Source organism: Herpailurus yagouaroundi, unplaced genomic scaffold (genome assembly GCF_014898765.1).
Source record: "Herpailurus yagouaroundi ecotype Mexico unplaced genomic scaffold, PumYag 28, whole genome shotgun sequence".
NCBI lineage: Eukaryota > Metazoa > Chordata > Mammalia > Carnivora > Felidae > Herpailurus > Herpailurus yagouaroundi.
The window spans coordinates 10,634,710-10,657,690 of record NW_024412376.1 but is presented as its reverse complement, the minus strand read 5'-3'; the positions used below and the strand labels follow the sequence as shown (position 1 = coordinate 10,657,690).

Genomic DNA, 22,981 nt, shown 5'->3' with positions numbered 1-22,981 from the left:
CCCTAGGAAACAAATACAACAGCTATACAAGTTCTGAGTTCTCAAAACACCTAAGGGATAGTTTTTAAAAAGTGATCGAAGGGGCGCCTGGGTGGCGCAGTCGGTTAAGCGTCCGACTTCAGCCAGGTCACGATCTCGCGGTCCGTGAGTTCGAGCCCCGCGTCAGGCTCGGAGCCTGGAGCCTGTTTCCGATTCTGTGTCTCCCTCTCTCTCTGCCCCTCCCCCGTTCATGCTCTGTCTCTCTCTGTCCCAAAAATAAATAAAAAACGTTGAAAAAAAAATAAAAATAAAATAAAAATAAAAAGTGATCGAAGAACAAAATAATAAAAGTTAGCATAACTTATCACTCTGAGAGCATTCATTCTGATGTGACAAAAGCCTCTGTCTAACAGGGACGCTCGGCAATGCAACTGCCAGATTAAAAATAGAAACGTAAGCATAGGCACCTGACTGCTAATTTGTCGATATAATGAATGTAGGCATCCAGATAAATACAGAGAGGCTCAGAACTCTGCGTGCTTGCCTGGCGCTTGCCTCTGCAGGCGTCTGTGGGTGGGTGGGCTGGCCTGGTAAGCAAGTGCAGGAAATGGGGAGGGGATGCAGAAAGGAGGAGGTCCTTGTTCATGTGCCTTTTTTTATATCACTGTGAGAGTCTCTGTGGTAATGTTTTGTGGTCTCCTGGCTGAACCCTTTCCTCTCAGGTTTTCAGGGACTGTCCTTAAGTATGGTGCACTAGCCTTGCCTGGCTTTGTGTATTCTCCTTAGGGCAACCTTTCTTTTAGAAACAGCAACTTTCTGGGACAAGGATTTCCTCTTGCACTTCAACCTTGTGGTCTCACCCCCAGGGACATCTGAAGGAGGGCAGCGGGGCTTGCTCTGGGAACAAAGAACCTGAGACCATGAACTTTGGGGCTGGAGACACCTCCTCTGACCACATGGGGTTGCTGACCCTGTGCTGTAGTCCATTCAGGTTGACGTAACCGAGTACCGCAGACTGCAAATATTTATATCTCATGGTTCGAGATGCTGGTAGTCCAAGATCAAGGTGCCAGCAGATTCGGTTTTTGGTGAGAGCTCCCTCTCTGGTTCACGGGTGGCTGGTTTCTCTCTGGGTCCTCACATGGCAGACAGAGCTCTGGTGTCTCTCCCTCTTCTTGACAGGACACTAATCTCATCATGGGGGTCCCACCCTCATGATTTCATCTAGTCCTAATCACCTCCCCAAGGCCTCACCTCCTAATATCATCACATTGGGGGTTAGGGCTTCAACACATGAATTTGTGGGGTTGTGGGGGACACAAACGTTCAGTCCATAGTACCCAGTGTCTGGTTAAGTGACAGGTTTAAACTTGAAACTAACATGTGTAGGGCAGGGACACTGGGTCTCAATATCTGAAATGTATCCTTCTGGGAATATTCTTGAATGTATTGTATATACAATGACCACTGGATTTATAGGTGAGGTCAGTGAGTACAGAGCAGGTTACACTGGGGCCAGATTCTGCCTTGCTCACACACCAGGCAAGACGTGCTGCAGGCCAACCCTGCAGCCTAGAAGTCTTGCTGTGAGGGATGGGATGCAGCTAGACCAGGCAGAAGGGCAAATGCTGGCTTAGTCTCTGTTCTCCCCAGGGATGTAAATGTGGATTATTAGTAGAATGATGTTTCAGGACAAAACAAGGATAAATCTTGAACATGGCTTTTCAGCATGACAGAGGCTGGCCAAGGGAGAGGATTTTAGAGGTGTGGGCCCCCCCAGCACTCTTGTGACCACACCATATTGCAGATAAGTACTTAATTTTCTGCTTGAGGCCCTCCTGTATGAGACACAGAAGTCCCATGATGAGCAGAAAAGCCTACGCAGAGAGCGGGTCAGCCGACATCAGGCAGAGAGAGAAAACACCATGAGCCAGCAAGTCAGTATGCCCGGCAAAGACAAGAGTGAATGAATATGACGCTTACAAGTAGTGACATATAATTTATCCTCCAAATCATGATGTTCTTGAGATTGGCAGGGGTACTGTTAATGATCATCTTTAGATAGTGTGTGTAAACCAGGACTATCTGACATAAATCAGGATGTAAGGTCAATCTACGCAGAAGAAGATGGGGTGGGGGGAGGAGAAAGGGGAAGGGAGGGAGAGAACAAGAGACAGAGAGAGAGAGAGAGGAGAGGAGAGGAAGGGAGAATGGGAATAAAAGAGAAGCTAGTAAGAGTCAAAGAGAGACGCCCTGTGTGGGCACGCCTGGGTGGCACTCTGCTAGTTGTTTACAAAGTGTTATCTTAACCTCTTTCCCAGACAAGCAAATTAGCATGTTAGAGAAATATATAATGATATAAGCCTCCACTTGCAACAGAGAGTCAGAGCTTCCAAACAAAAAGAATTTCTCACGAATACCAAACAGAAGGGAAACCAAAACTCAAGAAGAGCAAAATACATTTCTCATTTGGCACTCACTCCCTTCCCTTCAACACCTGTCTGCTTTCTGCTGGATCCTAGGCTCAAGGGCCAGCACTTATTTACATAGCTTTTAACAGCCCAGAGAAAACATCAGGAGGCTATTGCATTCACACAGAAAGATGTTGAGAACAAGAAGGAAAACATGAAATCAGCAAGAGCACATGGTGGTAACTGTTTTGGAAATGTGCTACCACATGGACCATGCCAGGGTGATGCTCTGTTGTTTCTACTGGATCAGACACAGCTATGTGGGGGTGTCAGTGTTTCAGATGTGTTCTTATGGAAGGACAAGTGCTTGGCTAACTGAGCATGGGGAGGATGGTGAAAGAAGACAGGAGCTGGAAGTAGAAAAACCCATCCAAGCACAAAGCCCCACTAGGGAAGAAGAGTGCAGGAAGAAGTCGGGAGCAGAGGGTGGGGGGGGCACTCCCCAAGAGTCTCAGGCAGGAAAGCTGGGTCTGGATCTGTATGCAACTGTACACAGTGTCCACAAACGGGTTCTGAAGAGCAGAGCTGTTCCTTGATGTTTAGACCAAACTCTTTTGTATTTTAAAACGCTCTCACAGACCCTCTTTCTTCCTATCAGAGCACTTGCCTCCATTTGTCAAGGTTCATTGACTAGTGTGAGTCGATGTCAGGCTCACCCTTGGCCTAGAAGCCCCATGAAAGCAGGGGGTGCATCTGTTCTGCAGTATGATGATACTCCCAGGCCGTAACTAGCATGGTGCCAGGTGCATGGGGTATTCCACAAATATTTGTGGAATGAACCAAGACATTATTTAAGACTCTTTCATTAATGATCTCGCCCATAGCCATGTCTCCAACTACCACCCAGAGGCTGACAACACTCAACTGTTCATCTTCAGCCCCATTCTCTCCTCCAGAATTGTGAATCAAAAAGTCTGCTCCACATTTTCATGTGAAAATGTTAGAGCATCTCAACTGCACTTGACAGGTCCCAAACTGAACTTGTGAGCTGCTTCCTCTCCAACCAGTTTTTCCTCAAATGTTTTTTATCTTAGGGAGTGGGACCCTCTTCACCTGAACCAGGGCTGCCACCTTCATCTTCTTCATTCCTGCATCTCCTGTCCATCCGCAAAACCTTTCATTCGTATCTCCTAAATTCTCTAGATAGTAATAATTTATCTCCATAGATCATGATGGTTAACAGTGCAGGCTGAGGAGATGTGGTGACTGGGTTTGAAAACAGGCTCCGCTACTTGCTAGCAATTTGCTTAACTACTCGGCACCTTGTTTCCTTATATACAAAATGGAGATAATAATAGTATGTGCTTCATAGAGTTTCTTTGAGATAAGTTCCTTTGAGTAAGATAATACATATGATGTCCTTTCAAAAGTGTTAGCTGCTATCATCACCACCACAATTATAATCATCACCACCATCATCACCATCATCATCAACACTATCATCATCACCACCATCACCTCAATGTCATCACCGCAACCATCACCACCACCATCACCACCACCACCATTACCATCAACATATCGTCACCATGACTGTCATCATTGTTACCTTAATGGCTATACTCCTAATCTAAGTTATCATCATCTCTCCTATGGGTCACTTCAATAGCCACCTAACATCTCCCCACAACCATTCTTGCCTTCTTCCAACATATTTTCCACTATGTAACTCAAGTGATCTTTTAAAAATGCAGTCTCATGCCATTCATATGTTTAAACTACTAAATCAGTGGCTTCACACAAAAGATGAGATGAAACCAAAAAATTTTAGCATAGTTTAAATAGCCAACCTTGGACATCTCTTAGCCTCAAACCTGCCATATACCTTCCCACTTCAGGACCTTCCAGGTCCTGTCTACCTGAATCAGAGATGGCGTTCTTGACACCTCCCTCTTCTTCATTCTTGCGTGTCCTATCCTCTGCTGATATATCTGTGCTGGAAATACGCTGTTCCCTCTGCCGATAACACTGTTCCTCTTGCCTTCTCCTCTTTCCTTCCCTCCATGGTCAAAACCCCTCTGAAATATTGGTTATACTCACTGTCTCCACTCTCCCATTAACTTCACAATGGCTTCTGCCTCCATCTTTCCACTGAAATTGCCCAGCAAAAGAACATGGCCACTGTTACTGAAGCCAACGAACTTATTTTTAGCCTTATCTGACTTGACCTTTCTGAGTGTCTGAGATTGCTAACCACTCTTTCCTCAAAGTTTCCTCCACGTTTGTATCCCCTGCCTAATCTCTTGGTTCTCTTCATCTTTGGATAATTCTTCTTTTTCCTTAATCTAACCTTTTTTCTCTATCAGCCTCTTAGAAGTTGCTTTCCCAGGGTTTCCTGATTATAACTCTTCCTCATTTGCTCTACTCACTCTCTGTGGGTGATCCCATCCATTCACATCATACCCATTGCATTATGACTCCAAAATCCTTCTCTCTGGGTCCTTCCTCCCTCCCCAGCTCCAGGCCCATGTTCCTCCATGGGGGCGTTTCATAAACACTTCAAACACAACACATATAAAGCTGAAATCTCAGAACATAACCTTCCTGTCTCTGTTGGTATCTCAATGAAGGGCTTTGACACCTATTCAGTTAACCAAGCAAATGCATGAGTCATTCTTGTCTCCTTCCTTTCTCTCCCTCCCTACATCCAGTTAATCATCAAATTCTCTTAACTCTGCCTCCTTAGATGTACTCAGATGTGTTGACTTGTCTTTGCTCCAATGCCACTCCCTTAGTTCAGGCCCTCATCATTTCCCACTTGCACTATGGCCACAGCTCCCTAATCCATGTCCCCAGCCTTTCCTCTCTCCTGCCCTTTTTGTGCTGCTATCAGAGTTGAGGGAAAACATATCCCCAAATTATTTTCTAGAGAACTAGTGGCCCACCTTTTAAAGGAAGGGTTTCTTAGGCAAATAAGAAATGACTTAGTTAAGAAAACATCTCCTCTGTGGCCCTTTTTTAGTGATTTACCACACATATCAGCATATTTAAGGTTCTGGGAAGTCCTGTCACAAAGAATCTATTTGGAATTATTTAACCAAGCATTTCCCAGACTTCTTTGACCATAAAATCCCTTCTCCTGGACATACTTCTTAACATCTTGCAGGATATTATATACTGTTCGAAAACACCAATCTGGCCATCTTACTTCTCTCTTTGAAAATAGGACAGGGAAGTGGATAAACATTAAAAGAAGACAATTTGAACTTTATTCTATGAGCAATTAAAAATCCTTGGACTTCTGAGTGGGGGAAATGACCTAATATTCACTTAATCAGTAGCTTCCAATGATCGAGCTCCTACTGTCTGATAGGTTTTTCTCATCTACCACTTCAGTTCTTACAAGACTAAGGTGGGCATAATCCCCAAGTGAGGAGACTGAAGTCAGGTTGGTTAAGTATTGGGCCTAAGGTCATATAACCTATAAAGGTGGAGTCGTCTCTGGCTCAGGGTCTAGTTGGCTTAAAATAAATTTTTTTTTAATGTTTTATTTATTTTTGAGACAGAGAGAGACAGAGCATGAGCAGGGGAGGGACAGAGAGAGACGGAGACACAGATTCCAAAGCAAGCTCCAGGCTCTGAGGCATCAGCACAGAGCTCAACGTGGGGCTCGAACTCACAAACCACGAGATCATGACCTGAGCCAAAGTCGGATGCTCAACCGACTGAGCCACCCAGGCGCCCCAAATTGGCTTTAAAGCCATGGCTGTTTGCAATAAGCAGGTGCCATTTTACCTGCAGGGCAGATTGGAAATAGGCAAATCTAAGGCTTGGACATAAATTCCTAGAAGGCCATCACTTCTTTCTTTGTTCTTCTTTACCTTTGCTCTCACACCCAGATAATGCCTTGAGTACTAGCCATTCTTCTTAGGCTTGGGTCCCACTTTCTTTTCTATAGTCCCACTATATATATATATATATATATATATTTTTTTTTTTTTTTTTTTTCCTTATGCACTCAGCACATCATCAGCTCCAGGACAGCTCCTCTCTTGCTTAAAAACTTTGTGTTTCTCCCTAGTGCCTGTCCAAGTCCAAATTTCTCAGCCTGACATTCTAAGCCCTCCCTTAACTGCCATCAACTTTCCTTTCTGATCTTAACTTTGACACTTTTCAAAATATTACACATATTACCCCAACTGAACTACTCACTATTTAGCAGCCTTCCTGCTTTTGTTCTTGCTCTTCCCTACTGTTGGAAAGTACCTATCTTTTGGTGTCCCTTTTCACTATAACTCTGTAGAACAAGTCCTAATCTAGACCAATCAGATGCTCTTAGGTTTTCAGTGTAAAGGGCAAGCAGGTGCCCCACCCCCTCCAAACTCAGAGGGCAGGTTAACTTCTGAAAATTAAACTAGTAAAACCCACAGTGGATGACATCAGCCAACTGCAAAGATAATATACCCAAAGGAAGTCTCAAGAAGCAGGTAGTTAAGGAGATATGAAAACACCTCCCTGGAAGAAGGTACCCAGCGCTTATTCTGAGGACACAACACTACCTACATTTCTGGAACCATAAGATGAGCAAACAAAGCACTTTCAAATCAGTTACAGGGAGCACAGGGAATAACTGAACCGTGATCAACTGTGCTAACTGGCCAAGGCAGTGACTCAATCAATTACATTCTGCTCTGGTGTATTGAAACATAGCTTGTGCTGTAATAGACAGAAGGCAGGTAAGGAGAAAAATGTGGAGTGGCTGCTTCCAGCACCAACTAGAAGAGACACTGAGTTTGGGGGATACTGACTTTTGGGAGAGGGGAAGGATCGGGGATGAAGGGATTGGAAAGAGTTCATCCAGCTTTCTCAAAGCTGGTTAGTTTTCCCCAAAGTCCTGTGTTTCCTTTGTTCAAATGACAAACCCACCAAGGCACCTTTTGAAAACCAATCTGGCTTTCTTTTGCATCATCAGAAAGGGATACACTGGGCAGTGAAAAGGGATATCCTCAGTGTATCTATCTCATGGGGTTCTTGGGAGGATTCAATGAGATAATGTGTGTTGAGGGATGGATATAGGCTGTACAAAGTAATTGTTCTATAAATGCATGTGTTTAAAATTAGTGTACTGTAGGTCTGCCTTTGACGACAAGTTCTTATACATCTGCTTAAGGTAAACTGGCTTCCTGGCATCTAGGTGCCTGGATGATGGTGGGCACCCACACCTGCAAAACAGGCTCCATGACCCTGGATGAGAATGAGCCAATTGAAGCCTTGTCTTGGAAAGGGCCTGACAACCATCCACCTGGTCTAGGGCATCTGTAGTTCATTATCATCCTCCAACCTCCTTTCTCTAAGCGCTAAGCATATGTCTTACACCATTTTTGTTCAATTTTCAATGTCATCACTTGCATGTATCTCTAACCCCAATTCTGTCAGAGTGTATACTCCTTGAGGATGGAGGCTCTTATGTCCCTTGCAGGGCTTCAAATGTGACAAATCTTCAATAAGTTGAAATGAGATGAATTAAAGATAAGGCAAATGATCTTGGGTTCAAATGAAGACTATAAAATCTGTCCTCCCAGTGAACTTGGTTGCAGACCCCCAGGGAGGGGAGCTGGTGTTACAGGCTGAGAGTGTCTCTCTTGGTGTCCCCATCCCAGAGAGTGGACACAGGAGAGCCTGCTAGGCTGAAGGAGGGCTGTTCAGCTGCCCCAGAAGGGGACAGACAGACCAGAGGCAGACGGTTGGATAGAGCCCGCCACACTTACCTGGATCTCTGTCTGCACAGTGCATTTAACCAACTTGAAGTTCTTCCCGGTGTTGAAGCTGTTACTATAGAAGCACACCTTGAGGATCCGCACGTCTTCCTTTTCCACATCTACTGGCACCACCACCATGGGCTCTGGGGGGCCTTCAGGCCGACGTAACGTGCCCACCTTCACTCGGCTCAGGGGCTCGGACACCCCAGACATTCTCTCAGGCGGCAGCTAGGACCGGCACATCTCAGTCCTGTGGAGACAGCAGAGGGACAGCCCCGAAATGAGTCCGAGTAGGCCCCCATGCCTCATGCCCCAGGGACGGCACCCACCAAGCTCCAGGACCCAGCAAACCACACTTGCTCCCATTCTCAAAAACTCCCCTTAAAGGCATCCAGCTTTATTGACTGGGGGAAGCTGAAACACAAAGGAGCAGTTTGCATCAACATCCGGGTATAAAACCCCGGGACCTTGAGTTCCGGGCTGAGAGCATTCTCTTCTAGAAGCCCCTCTCTCCATCACATTTCTCCTCCCACACTGACTCCAGGCAAGAGGCCCACATTTTGCAAGCGCAGCTGCGGGAGGAGGCGGCCACAGCATGGTTCCAAGGCACAGCTGAGCAGAAAAAGCAAAGAGCGAGACAGTAGAAAATAGCAGGAGAGAAACAGGGACAAGAGAAGAAGCAGAATCGGAGAATGGGTGGCCCGGAGGGAGCCTCAATGGAGAAGGCAGGAAAGGGCCCAGGTGGGGGGCCCGTCCATGAGCTGATGGCATTGTCTGCCCCCACCCGCAGCTGCCAACCCGAACTTCCTGGTCAGGAGGCCTCAGTCCCACAGGAACTCATCATACAGCACATGGTTCATTGCACACAGGAGAATTCAAGAGGAATAGCACTCCCACAGTTCAATGTGGGAGGTCCTCTGCCAGGTGGGAGAGGACTGGGCTGGGACCCTAGAAGATCCAGCCCAGTTTGGATGACAGTTTGGTCAACACTTCCATAGACTGTGAGAATCCTAGGAATCTTGAGCTCTCTCTGAGTCCCTGCAAAATAGCTCCTGTCCTCTTGATCCAACACAACCCTATAGGGTTTACTTCTCATTGCTCTAAAGCAGGAACACCCCAAGGAAACAATGCAAGTTTTATCTGCAGGCTGGTGGTGTCAACCTTGGCTCCGCATTAGGATCCCCTGGGAAGCTTTTAAGAAAGCCTAAATCCGGCTCTGTGCCCAGAGATGGCCACTGAGTTGGCTTGTGGGGAGACTTGGCATTTTTAAGTTTCCAAGGATTTTTCTAACATTTAGCCTGGGCCGGGAGCCACCTTTCTCGACTAACCTTAGCTCTCATTCTGAACTAATTCTTACAGAAAAATTATCTCCCCTCTAACAAGACACTGTAATTCTAGGGGGACGTTTTTAGACCAGCAGTTGGGGGCAAAAGAATGGAACTGGCGATGTGAAAACACAAATGTGGAGGCAAGATTTTAGAAGCGGAACCAAAGTCATGGTAATCCATTCACACAGTGCTGGACACTAGCAGGGAAGATGTTGACAGTCATTGGCTTTAAGGACTTGTCCCTTTAGGCAGTGTGTATCATGAGGGCACGAAGGAGATGCTGTGAGGATGAGGGAAAAGCAGGGCATGTCCCTTCCATCAGGGGTGGCCAGACAATGGGCAGAACACCAGTCTCAGTCCTCAAGGGCAGCCAGAATTTGAGACAAGACAGAAGGAGAAAAGAATATGCAGTCTCCTTTATTTTAGAGGCTAGTATATATATTCTAGAAGTATCCATGCCATTTTCCTTTTTTTAAATGTTTATTTATTTATAATTTTGAGAGAGAGGGAGAGAGAATGAGAGTGGAGGGGGAGCAGAGAGCCAGGGGATGGAGGATATGAAACTGTGGGACAGAGCGCGGGGCTCAAACTCATGAACCATGAGATCTTGACCTGAACTGAAGTCAGATGCTTTACCGACTGAGCCACCCAGGTGTCCCTGTGCTATTTTTCAATAAATATACACTGAACATGTCCTGTGTGCCAATACTCTGGTATGTGCTGTGCATGAACCTCCATTTCCCCCATACTCTCAACAAGGTGTCCATAGGAAATAGCTTGAGAGGCAACCCTGGGAAGCCCTTTGAGGGAATGGGAAATGCATGGTAGGGAAGGGAAGACAGCCAAAGGAGGGTTGTCAATGGAGTTGTCACTAAGGCAGCTGCAGTGCAGTCCTGCTGGGGACTCTGGGAGCTGGGACATGCTGTAGACGTGCCGTGGACCTGCTCCACCAACGGAGGGGCAGGGAGGAGGATTGGGGGTATTTATACACCTTTTCTTTTTTTTTTAATATATGAAATTTATTGTCACATTGGTTTCCATACAACACCCAGTGCTCATCCCAAAAGATGCCCTCTTCAATACTCATCATCCACCCTCCCCTCCCTCCCATCCCCCATCAACCCTCAGTTTGTTCTCAGTTTTTAAGAGTCTCTTATGGTTTGGTTCTCTCCCACTCTAACCTCTTTTTTTTTTTTTTTTTATACACCTTTTCTTACAGATGTCATTCCTAGCATTGCCAGCCAGTTCTACACAAGGGCAGAGCAGACCTGGGAGCCAGAGAAAGTCGCAGGCAAAAAGATGCAAATGTTGGTAGGCAGAAGTAAGCAGGAGAATACTGGAATGTCAAGGCCCAAGGGGCTATTAGATGGGACAATGACAGATCTGCTACAGGATATGAAGAGGAGGGAAGGTGTGCCCCTAAAGAGCATACACTCTAGTCATGGAGACACACACACACACACAGCACTAGGCATACACATAACAGGTCCCAGATTCAGGAAATGCTGTGTCTATTTAGCCAGGGGCCCCATGACCACTGGGTATCTATTCGTATAGACTAGTGTTCAGGTAGGGGCTTCATGATGCAGCTTTGTAAAACAGGTGTTGGGGTAAAGGAAATGGAGTGGCACACGGTGTCCATCCCCGTGGACTGGATGGAAGTCAAAGGGCCTGTATTCCAGAAGCCATTTGGAAACCAGGGGCACAATCAGTGCTGTCATGTTGCCTAGTGGGGACATGGATTCCGAGCTGGGGAGAAGGGCTACGCCCACATCTGTAGGTCACAACGCCTGGCTTCCGGGCGTCCACGATGAAGGGGGTGGGCTGCCTTTCAGGAGATGCCCCCTGGCCCAGACAGCACTCTCATCCAAAGGGTGCTGGTGCCAGTGAGCACACAGGGGATGCCCCAGGGACTCCCTGCAACATGGGGGAAGAATTGGAGACAGAATAGCCAAGTAGAAATAGCATGTCAGTAAAATGCAAAAGATCTGGTGCAACCTGGGCACCCCCATTTTCACATATTCTGTGAGCTATTGGCTGAAGTTAAGAGTGAAGCAGAGGAGCCCTTTCTGACAGGCAGAAGAAGGGGCAGAGATAGAGCAGGTGAGTTAGAAATCTTTGCATGGGACAGAGGCCAGGGCAAGTCTGGCGGTGGGCGGTGGGGGCGGGAGGTGCTTGGTGAGGAAGGGATTAGACCGCCATGGCTCAGGTCATGGTCTCCTTGGTTGTGAGCTCGAGCCTCGCCTCGGGGTGACAGCTCAGAGTCTGGAGCCTGCTCCGCATTGTGTTTCCGGCTCCCTCTGCCCCTCCCCCGCTTGTGCTCTCTCTATTTCTCAAAACTAATAAATAAACATAAAAAAAAAATCAAATGTATGCAGCTGCCATCAGTCAATGAAATGTGGTGCTTTTAAATTGGAGCAGCCAAGAGGCTGGAAGCATGTGATCAGGACACGGAGCAAAAGGAACTCTCGTTCATTGTTGGTGCAAACTTTGGAAGACAGTTGGACGGTTTCTTACAAAACTAAACATATTCTTACCATACGATCCAGCAATAGTGCTCCTTAGTATTTACCCAAAGGAGTTGAAAACTTATGTCCACACAAAAACCTACACATGGATGTTTATAGCAGCTTTATTCATAACACCAAAACTCAGAAGCAACCAAGATGGCCTTCAGTAGGTGAATGGGTAAATAATCTGTGGTACATCCAGACGATGGGATATTATTCAGTGCTAAAAAGATAGGCTCTATCAAGCCACAAGGAGACGGGGAGGAAACTTAAATGCATCTAACTGAAAGAAGCCCATCTGAAAAGGGTACACACTGTTTGATTTCCACTGTATGCCATTCTGCAAAAGGCAAAACTACAGAGACAGTAGAAAGATCAGTGGCCGCCAGGGGCTGGGGGAAAGAAGAGATGTACAGGCGGAATACAGAGGACTTTAAGGCACTGCAGATACTCTGTGTGATATTATAATGATGCATATCTACCATTATACATTTGTCCAAACTCATGGAGTGTATAACGTCAAGCGTGAACCTTAACGTAAATTATGGATGCCGGGGGTGGCGGTGATGGGAAGCCTGTCGTAGTAAATGTACCACTCTGGTGGGGGGACAGCCATAGTGGGGGAGGCTGTGCATGAGTGTGGGTGGGGGTATATGGGAAATCTCTGCCCCTTCCTCTCAGGTTTGCTGTGAACATAAAACTGTGCCAAAAAAAATAATAATAACAAAGTCTATTCAGAAAAAAGTGGAATGATGAGAAGCCACAGCTGGATAGTTGACCCCCATTACCCAGACTGACCGGGCAGCGACCAGCCCGTTCAGGAGCCAGCCTCCACCTCTGCCCTGAGCAAAGAGAAACATTCATAGTCTACATCTGACTGAACACAGCCCACCCAGACTGATGCATTGGCCACCACCAACATGCCTCGAGGACCCTGGTTTCTTATCTTCATCAGTTTTTCCAGGCCTTTGGTTTAGGAGCCATCATTTCTAGTGGTCAACATGGCTCTTGTTGAAATGCTTCTGTAAAACCATTTCAGTCACTCAGGATCTACTTCTCCCTTCAGCTGGAGCTAAGTCCTGCAGGTCTGCCTTTAATCCTTTGCAGGAGTATCCTCCAGATATTTATTCCAAGAATGTAAGTGCTTTATACTTAAGCATCTCCTTGGAGATGGGCATGGATGAGTACGCCCATTTTACAGATGAGAAAACATAAGAAAGTTTTAAGCCATCTGGTCAAGGATTCCTGCTTGTTGAGTAACAAACTTGGATCCCAGAGCAGATCTGAATTCAAGTACAAAGTTTTTCGCACTTTCCCATCTGCCTTTGAAAAAGGTAGTATCTCTTGATATTACTGACGTTGGCACAAACTCCATGTGAGGAGGAATGTGTCAACTTGGCATTGAATATCCTCAGTCTGTGAAGAATCCTGAGGTCCTCCAGCTTAAGGAGCATCACCTCCCCAAGCTTGGTCTCAGTTGTGAGAGTCTCCGGAGGGGACTCGCGTGTTTGGTCAAAAGACGCAGGCCCAGAAAGGTGGTACCACATCTCCACTGACACGTGGAAACTTCCTCAAGGGCACCCCAAACTCCCATCTGTCAGCGCTGATCTGCAATGGACTGCCAAGGGATCCCCCCAAAACTCCCTGAAGCAGAGTAACTGAAAGGTGTGATGTAAGGAATCGTCAGCCACCTGCCTTCAGGGTCTTGGAGAACATAGCTCTCAACATCACGTGCGAGTTTCTCTTCTTGTCAGTTCCAGCTCATTTTCTGGCCAGTTCTAAAACCCTGGGCAAGCTCCTTAACCTCTCTTGGCCTCCTTTTCCTCACCTGTAAAATGGGGGTAATGCTCCCTGCTCTGTTTGCCTTATAGAAAGTTTGTGAGGACAAAGTGCAAACATGTAAATGAAAATTCATCATAAGCAATAAAGCTGAGTGCAAATGAAAGGCTTTATCATCATGGTTATCATTTGCCTATTCCCTAAAACCTTGTCTGACTATCTGTAGTCCCCATATCTTGTTCCCCCTTCCAAAGGCTCATGGGGAGAGGTGTGTGTGTGTGTGTGTGTGTGTGTGTGTGTGTGTGTAAATTCAGATTTGCAGCATTGGCCAATTTCCACGGTGTAAATATTCCCACTATGGCTGATTTCAAGCCACCAACATGTGTCACTGAACACAGAGTTGGGAGATATGAGAGTAACCCACTGACTGTAGCTCCCGTTTCTGACAACTGAACTTGTCTATTTCTCCAGCTCTTGCCTGATTACTTGAATTTCTCATCATTAGCTTGTCTCTGTATTTTGATGATCCTTAAATCCTTTGTCTCTCAACCTGTGAGCCAAAAGTGCCGTCCCTTCTTCCAGTCAAGACCTGGCCCCCTCCGCCCAGGCCTGGTAATCCCTCCCTGCATCTCATCCCTGCCCCAGCCCCTGTGAGCAGTGTGAGAGGAGAGAAGTTCCTCCGGCACCCGTGGAAACTCTGGACCTGAGCCATCACGGGCTCCAGCGTGCCTCCCAACCCAGATCTGCCCAAATCCAAGTCAAAGAATAACAAACACAAGGAAATGCGCTGAAATTAAAACAGGAAAGGTTTTGATTTGATTGGCTAAAAGAATGCCTTGGCCCAAACCTGTAAAGGGTAGTACGGGAACCTGCATAATCTCTGAGTCCCTGAAGTCGTCAGGAAGAAAATTAATGATACTCTTCCTGAATGGCAAGACATTCACCTGCTGAAAGGATGGGGTCCTGAAGCAGGGTTTAAATCCCTTCAGAGCCTCTGGGTTACCACTGTGCCCAGGGCTGTGTTCCTGGCAGGGGAAGCTGACAGGGTCACAGGCATCAGTATCACAGAAAAATACAACGTTGCCCTTGAAGACGTTGGAGCAGAACCATACGTCTTTATTGGACACATACTGTGTGCCAGGAATTTATGTAAGTCATCTCTGATTCTCCAGAAAATTCTGCAGGATAGGTAATGATAGCTTCATACCCCCCAAAAGGGAAACTGAGGCCTAGCGAGAGGACCTTGTCCAGATCACATAGCTGGTAAGCGGCAAACACTTAAGGCCACCATGTTGCCTCACTCTGAAGTCCATTGTGAGTAATGCCCCAGACTTGCATGGCATGGCAGCTCCAAGCACATGAGTTTTTTTTTTTTTTAATGTTTATTTAATTTTGAGACAGAGAGAGACAGAGCATGAGTGGCGGAGGGGCAGAGAGAGAGGGAGACACAGAATCAGAAGCAGGGTCCAGACTCTGAGCTGTCAGCACAGAGCCCGACACGGAGCTCAAACTCACTAACTGTGAGATCATGACATGAGCCGAAGTCGGTCGCTCAACCGACTGAGCCACCCAGGCGCCCCCAAGCACATGAGTTTTAAACCCAGGGTCAAATCAGTCAGATGTGTGCACCTTCTCTCTGACATCATGCCACTGTTCCGACTAACGGTCCCCAATCCATGCTCCCTCAGATCATGGGCAGGACTTCTAATCCTCGAGACTATGCATTTTACCCTCAGGACTCTCAGCATCCACTCTCACGTCTGATTCTCTGAGAGGTCAAGCTTCAATGTCACCTGCCAAAGACTAGAGGGCTGGCGTCACATCCTGCCACCACCATGCTTAGGGGGTAGTAGCCAGCTCTGCCACCAACTGGCTCTGAGGCCTGAAGACATCAGTCCAGAGGGGTTGGAGTTCCCAAGCAGGAGCAGGTAGGTGGATGATGGCCTTTGATGCCAGTGCCCATGGCAAAATGGGAAAAATTAGGACCCTCTAGAGAATCCATCATAAAGCCCAATGGATTATTTTTGAAGGGCTGTCTTTTATTCTAACATTATGCCTTTCTACCTTTGTTGGTTTTCCAATGCTCGTTTTTTATCAAGTGACAAGGATAGTCTTTGGCGAATGACATTGAGCTTGGCTTCTCAGAGAACCAGATGTCAGAACGAATGCTGGGAGTCCTGAGGGTAAAATCCTTCTCTCGAGGATTGCAAGTTCTGCCCGTGATCTGAGGGAGCATGGAGAGAGACCACTGCATGATATCAGGGAGAAGGCACACTCACCTGACTCATCAGATCTAGGCTTAAAACTCATGTCCTTGAGGCTGTCATGCCATTTAAGTCTGGGGCATTATTCACAATGCACTTCAGAGTCGGGCAACATGGTGGCCTTAAGTCTCTGCCATTTACCAGCTGCGTGATCTGGACAAGGTCACCTTGCTAAGCTTCAGTTTCCTCTCTTGTTTTATGAGGCTGACACTACCTATCCTGCAGAATTTTCTGGAGAATCAGAGGTTACCTCTGTAAACTCCCTGGCACATGTATTTTTTAAGTGCCTGTGACTTGGCAGAAGACAGGATCAGAAACCCAATACCAGTCTCTCCTTGTAAAACATTAGCCTGGCCTAGTGAGTCCAGGATCAGCCCCTTCTGTCTCCACTGCTCTGAGGCTGCCTTTTCGCCAACACCCACCTTCCTCCAGCCACCTGCCCACCTGAAGGGATCACCCCTACCTCCCACTCTTTGCACGCACGTAGGGCCATCGACTGTCCTGACAACACCACAGAAGCATGGAAGGAAGCCTCATGGGAGACAGTCACAACATAAGCCCCTTGGATCTAGCAGAAGCCAGAATGTCATGAGACACACGTTTTATTTCCACTCTGTCTCTGAGTCACTTCCTCTTGCTGTTTCCACATCAACGGAATGGGGAACACATGCCTTTCCTCTGCAAAGGCCTGCGGAGAGCAGCCGCTTAACTAATTGGCAGCGACCTTGCAGTCTCAGGGAGCCAGGCCTGCATTTCTGGGCAAGTCGGGCCCTGCTGGTGCCACGCAGCACACTCCCCCCCTCCGAGCCTAGGCCCTTTCAGCCCCGGTTCCCGAGGGGCCAGCGCCGTGCCCACTCTGGGACCGCCCAATCAGTTACTTGGTTAATCCCTTCCCCCTCAGCTCCAAGCATCCCTCCCCGTCACCTCTCTAAGGAAGGAACCAGAAAGGTTGTGATTATCCCCAGCTATAATTCAATGTAATTCAAAAAGCATTTCTTGAGGCTCTACACATTTGCAGCTCGCCGTCCCCCCCCACATCACCCACTCGGGATCATTCTGTTGCCAGCACCTGCCAGCCCAGAGGCCCGCTGATGTGGGGCTGGCTGTCAGCCGGGGGGGGGGGGGGGAAACAGAGGGGTGGGTTGTCCCCACCCAAGGGACAACAGAGACTCATGACCCTGTCTCCCTTACTGTTCTTTTCACTAGTTCAAGGACTTTGATCCCTAGAGCTAGGCAGATTCTGCTTACCTCCTGTGTGGCCTCTGGGCTCCACTGCTTTCCCCAACCTTGCTCCTTGTAGGCCAGTTCATGAGTGGCTGTGGCTACTTTTGTCTCTCCTTCCTCCCTTCCCCTTCCTCCTCCCCATCCTCCCTTCCCCCTCCCCCACCTTGCCTTCCTTCCTCCCCCCCCCTCCCGGTCTTCCCTTCTGCCCCTCCCCCCATTTCTGCCTTCCTATGTTTTCGGGGCCATGCCAGGCTCCAGAAGAAGGAAGAGGGTCCCTGTCCAGCAGAGATTCATAATCTGGTCAAGAGGAAAGAGATAAACACAAACTAGGCACAGCGTGATACGGAATCTGACAGGGGTCCATGTTTGTCCGCTTGAGGAGCCCAGAAGACCACTTGCCTATGGGGGCCCCAGGATCTCAGGACGATCGGGAAACCGCATTACATAACACAGGGCTGGTGAGGAGGGTGGCGAGGGGTGTTGGGAAATGAGAGGAGATGGTGGCAACGTGCTAAGGAATTTGAACTTTGCCCTGTGGAGAAGCAGATTTTTATTTAAAATATATAATTCTGGGGGCGCCCGGGTGGCTCAGTCGGTTAGGCGTCTGACATCGGCTCAGGTCATGATCTCATGGTTTGTGGGTTTGAGCCTTGCTTGCTGGCTGTGCAGAGCCCGCTTCGGGATCCTCTGCCCTCCTCTCTCTCCCCCTCCCCCCCCAATAAATACACGTTAAAATATGTATATTTATATGATGCTGGTCATAGGACGAAGCACAGGTGTGAGCTGGGAGGCAGCAGGGCAGTCTGGATGAGGCCCCGGTAAGCGTTTCAGAACTGGTAATGCAGCGAAAAGGTGACCTGATTGGTAGCATTTGCCAATTTCCCCGGTGTAAATGCTTCCATGGCTGATTGCCAGTTGCCCATGTGGCTTTGCTGAAAGTGGATTAGGGGAGGAATGGGTGCTGTCAGCTTGTGAGAGCTGGTTCCGGCACACCAGTGCCTGGACAGTGGTTCAGACAGATGCGGCGGGGGTGAGGGGTGTGCAGATTTCAGAGTCACATTTCACAGGACTTGCCTCCAGCTGCTTCTGACCCTCGACCCTTGGGGTCTGGCCCTGCAGCCTCACCACCGGCACCCGGAGATAGCAATATACAAGGTGCGCAGAAGCACAGGGTTTTCAGATGTGTGTTTCCCTCCAAGGGGCTTCTGTTACTGTCCAACCTCTTAAAGGGTGTAGCTTTCAAAACCACATTCTTTGTCATCTCTAACCTGAAGCTAAATTCTTCTCCAGCTTCTCCACTTTGAGGCATGATCTCAACTTTTTCCTTTTCTCCCAGCCTTCCACTCCAGCGAATCTCCTTTCCCTGTCTGTGTGCGTTACAGAGTTGGCTGTTGAGCAGGGAAATTTGGCACTGTGACCAATCAATGCTTCAGTTGGGTATTTGACTGGGTTTCCCCCATTTTCTTAAGAGGTTAATGAGGGGGCGCCTGGGTGGCTCGGTCGGTTAAACGTCCGACTTCAGCTCAGGTCATGATCTCGCGGTTTGTGAGTTCGAGCCCCGCGTCGGGCTCTGTGCTGATGGCTCAGAGCCTGGAGCCTGTTTCAGATTCTGTGTCTCCCTCTCTCTGACCCTCCCCCGTTCATGCTCTGTCTCTTTCTGTCTCAAAAATAAATAAACGTTAAAAAAAAAAGAGAGGTTAATGAGGAGGGCAGATGACAAGCAGGTGAATTCATAATCTGTCAAATGGTTTCTCCACCGACCGAGGATCCAGTGTCTTTATTAACTTGGGGACCGACTGCTATTTTAATTGGCCCTTGTTCACACCTTTTAATTTGGCATTAAGGAGTTTGTGGTTATCAAACAAGAAGCTCCAAGTTAAACACAGGAGTGGGAGAGATTTGGACTTTAATTTCAGGCCACAAAGGACCCCTGAAATCTGCATAGGTTGGTAAGACATGCCAAGTGTAATGAAACACAACTGGTGAAATGGGATAAATGTGAAGTTCTTCACGAAGATGAAAAAATAACCTTCCCCAAGCTGGGATGAGGAAGATGTGGTTTAGCAACAGCACGGGTTAAAAAAATGGGGTTTAAGTTATCTGTGAGCTCACTGTTAGTCACTGTGATATGGCTGCCAAAAAGATCAATGCATTTTGGGGCTACTAGAAAATCCCTAAAACAAGAGTGGTGACTTTCCCCAGGGCTCTGTGTAGACGTGACCACATCAACAGCACTGCTGGCCCAGGCAGCCGGGGGGTTTGAGGGGCTGCATTCTAGGGGGAGGATATGCAGAGCCCTGGGACCCTGGGGACTCTGTCATATGATGCAGGAGGGAAGGGAGAGTGGAGTCCTGGGAAGTGAGGACAGCGTTGCTGGTTTCAAATGGTTATAGGGCCGACCATGCAACAGGCAGACCCTACTCGCTCATCCAAGTCAAGGATTGAAAAAACTGCAACAGAGAGACAGGAGGGAAGAGGGTCTTTACATTTGCAGGACCACACACTTTCCAGAGTATCTGCACTCTTGCTATCTTGTTATTTCCCAAAGCAAGTGTCCTTCCCATTTGGAGGAGAAGAAAAAGCGACTGAGCAGCTTGCCTTTGTTAAGTGGCACAGGCAGGACCAGAACTCAGATTTCCCTTCTTTTAAAAAGTTTATTTATTTACTTAGAGGGAGAGGGTGGGGGCAGGGTCAGAGAGAATGAGAGAATCCCAAGCAGGCTCAGTGCTGTCAGCACAGGAACCAGGAGATCATGACCTGAGCTGAAACCAAGAGTCGGACACTTAACCAACTGAGCCACCCAGGTGCACCTCAGATTTCCCACTTTAACCCAACAAATTCAAGTTTGTGCTTACAGCTCAAATCCATTCAGCAAGCCCCCCCCCCCCCAATCCCCCCACCGCCCCACTCTGGGCTTTGTCTCCACACATGCAGAGAGGATAGCTCAGATGAACACTGCTTTTCTGTGTGGACTCAGTATTCTGCTCAAACAAAACTTCCACGTAAGCTCATTAGTTTCTAGCCAGGAACTAGAACACCAGCCAAGGAACACCAGCCTTGGATATATTAACATGCATCATGATGATAGCTATGTAAACTTTTATTTCTTTGTCATCTCTTATGGCACATTTGATAAACAGGAAAAAAATCAATAATACAAAGAAAACACCCCCACTTTTCTTCCCACAAGAAAGTACAAAGCCAGTTCCAACAGTTGTCCCCTCGTCTATGACCACCTTGAAAACAGCTAAAACATCTTTGCGAACAAGCCTCTCCACCTGCCAATCCCCAATCTGCTCCTCTTCACAAATCCAGTATACAAATTTGCTTTATATAAACACAAATCAAAACCATTAAACATGACCATGGCCCCCATCTGTACCCTGTAGCAATCAGCTTTCATTTTCCTGCGAATTGGATAGAAGAGCTATTTAGATGCCCCATCAGGCAAGCAGGATGCCACCTGTGTGTGAAAATACTTGAGGAAATTAAAAATAGTTGGAGAAATCCTGGGCAGGTAAAAATGCTAATAAAAACAGCTTTGAGGTAGCGCTACAAATCTATTAACTAAGTCAAGAAACCTGGAGAAAAATAATAAAGTCGTATGTTTATGGCCTTGAAATGAAACAGTCACAACTGGCAGAGTTGATTGAGAACTGGCTTTCTGAAGCCGAGCTGGTCAAATATAAAGCAACTCAATGTACCGACCTGGTCACCCAACTTGGGGAAACGCATCCCATATATCTAAAAGGGGAGATCACAGAGCATTTGCACAAAGATGTTCATACCTGTGTGATTTATAACAGTGAGAGAGTAAAATCAGAACGAAATCCTCAGAGCAATGCTTAGGGGGGTTCTAGGCAATATCGATGATGATAAACTCTATGATTAAAGTAGCAGTGATGAGTGCAGTATGAGTGGTGATGCATGAAAATCTTAGTATAAAAATGTTAAGTGACAGGGAATGAAGCTGCATGCTGATTATAAGGACGTAAAAATATATCTACATTTAGAATGACATATAGATAAAAGATATTAAGTTCTTTTACTGTATAAAAAAAATCAGTGGCTTCCTTACAGATAGAAGGCAGCCCTCTTTCCATTGTCCATCTCTGCCTCCCCCCGCAACACGGTCCTCCTTTCTGTGCTCTGTGCATAGCCCAGAGAGTGGCCAATCTCCCGGCCCCAAAGCTAGACTAGAGGGCAGACAGTCCCCGGAAATCCAGATTTCTGGATCCTCTCCACAATCAGGATTAGGGGTGAATAGGGTAGAGAGATATATCAATATACCTGCCGAGAGAACCCCGGGACTACAGAATGTTACCTTCAACCGTAGACAGTCCTCTTAAGAGAGCAGAGCATTGGCAGCACCTGTGTACCTGAGACCCCGATTCCCTCTCCAGCCCTGAGACCCTGAGCATGTGTCTCCTTCCTCCCTCCCCCTGTGCACGCCCACCAAGGGCTCACTTCCGGGAACTAACAGCAGTTAATGCAGAGCACTTCCCTGGACCTTCCTGGGCCAGCACCTCATGTGCACACTGAGTCGGTTCAATCGACCCTAATAACACACCTAAATGGTAGTAGGTACTGTTCTCATTCATCCTACAGATGAGGGAGGTGAGGCTGAGTAGAGTGACCTCCCGAAGGTCATACAGCAAGTAGAGAGCAGAGCTGTGGCTCAGGCAGAGCCCAGATGGGCGCCAGGTGAAGTCTCTTTACCCCTACACCCTGCAGTGATGTGGGGGCCAGGGCTGGCCGTGAAGGAGGCCTTGCTTGGCCCCCAGACACTCCCAGGGTACTGTGCTTTGAGATTCTGGATTCTAATTATTAAAAAAGTAGACTGTTGGATCTGAAACATGGTCTCAAATAGCACCTGGTCCCATGGCTTCCTCACCCTGGCTGTGTGCACATATGTCAGTATATATATTGACAGAGACTCTCTCCTTGATCAGATTTCAGTTGGGTTCTTTGGGTCCACTGCTCGACAAGACCTGAGCTTCAGCTTCTACCTCTATCCTCAAGGAGTCCATCTTTAGCAAGAATACTGCTAGGTAGGCTTAGCCAGTATTCCCCACCTTCTATAGCTGATTACTCTTGATATCTGATCAAATCTCCTGCCCCCACCCCATCCCCATCCACTAGGTAATATTTGATGGCTCTGGCCAGCCTTCAACAGGAATCCTGTTAGGTCCCTTTACATAAAGAATCACCCTACCCTTGGGGCGCCTGGGTGGCTCAGTTGGTTAAGCGCCTGACTCTTGGTTTTGGCTCAGGTCATGATCTCACAGGCCATGAGTTTGAGACCTGCCTGGGGCTCCACACTGACAGCACAGAGCCTACTTGAAATTCTCTCTCTCTGCCTCTCCTCTGCTCTCTCTCTCTCTCTCAAAATAAATAAATAAACTTAAAAAAAAAATTACTCTGCCCTCTTCACAATTTTCCATCCACTGGGCCCTACGCTGCTCCTTAGCTATAAATGCCTATTTTTTCTTGCTTTGTTTCAATTTCTTTCCCCTACTGCAAAACCCCATTGTTGTAGTCCTCCTGAATAAAGTCTGCCTTACCATCTGTAACAAGTGTCTGAATAATTTTTCTGTAACAATCTAGATCTAAGTATATGCATACAATGCAAAGCTCAGTCCCACCCTAGTGAGTGGAGACCTCTAGGGCTGGGTCCAGCCTTCTATATGTTTAACTGACATCCCTGGTGATTCTGATACAAGCCCA

General features: G+C 47.4%; 1 protein-coding gene across 4 annotated transcripts in view; it reads right to left on the bottom strand.

Annotated features, from left to right (window-relative positions):
- The window catches only part of PTK2B (protein tyrosine kinase 2 beta), a 126,657-nt gene that overhangs the window by 54,262 nt on the left and 49,414 nt on the right, over positions 1-22,981 (bottom strand). For all 4 annotated transcript variants that reach the window (XM_040463360.1, XM_040463515.1, XM_040463216.1 and 1 more), the window contains exon 2: positions 8,159-8,399. In XM_040463360.1, coding sequence (XP_040319294.1) covers positions 8,159-8,362 — 204 coding nt within the window. In that variant the 5' untranslated portion in view covers positions 8,363-8,399. The remainder of the gene's footprint in view (positions 1-8,158; positions 8,400-22,981) is intronic.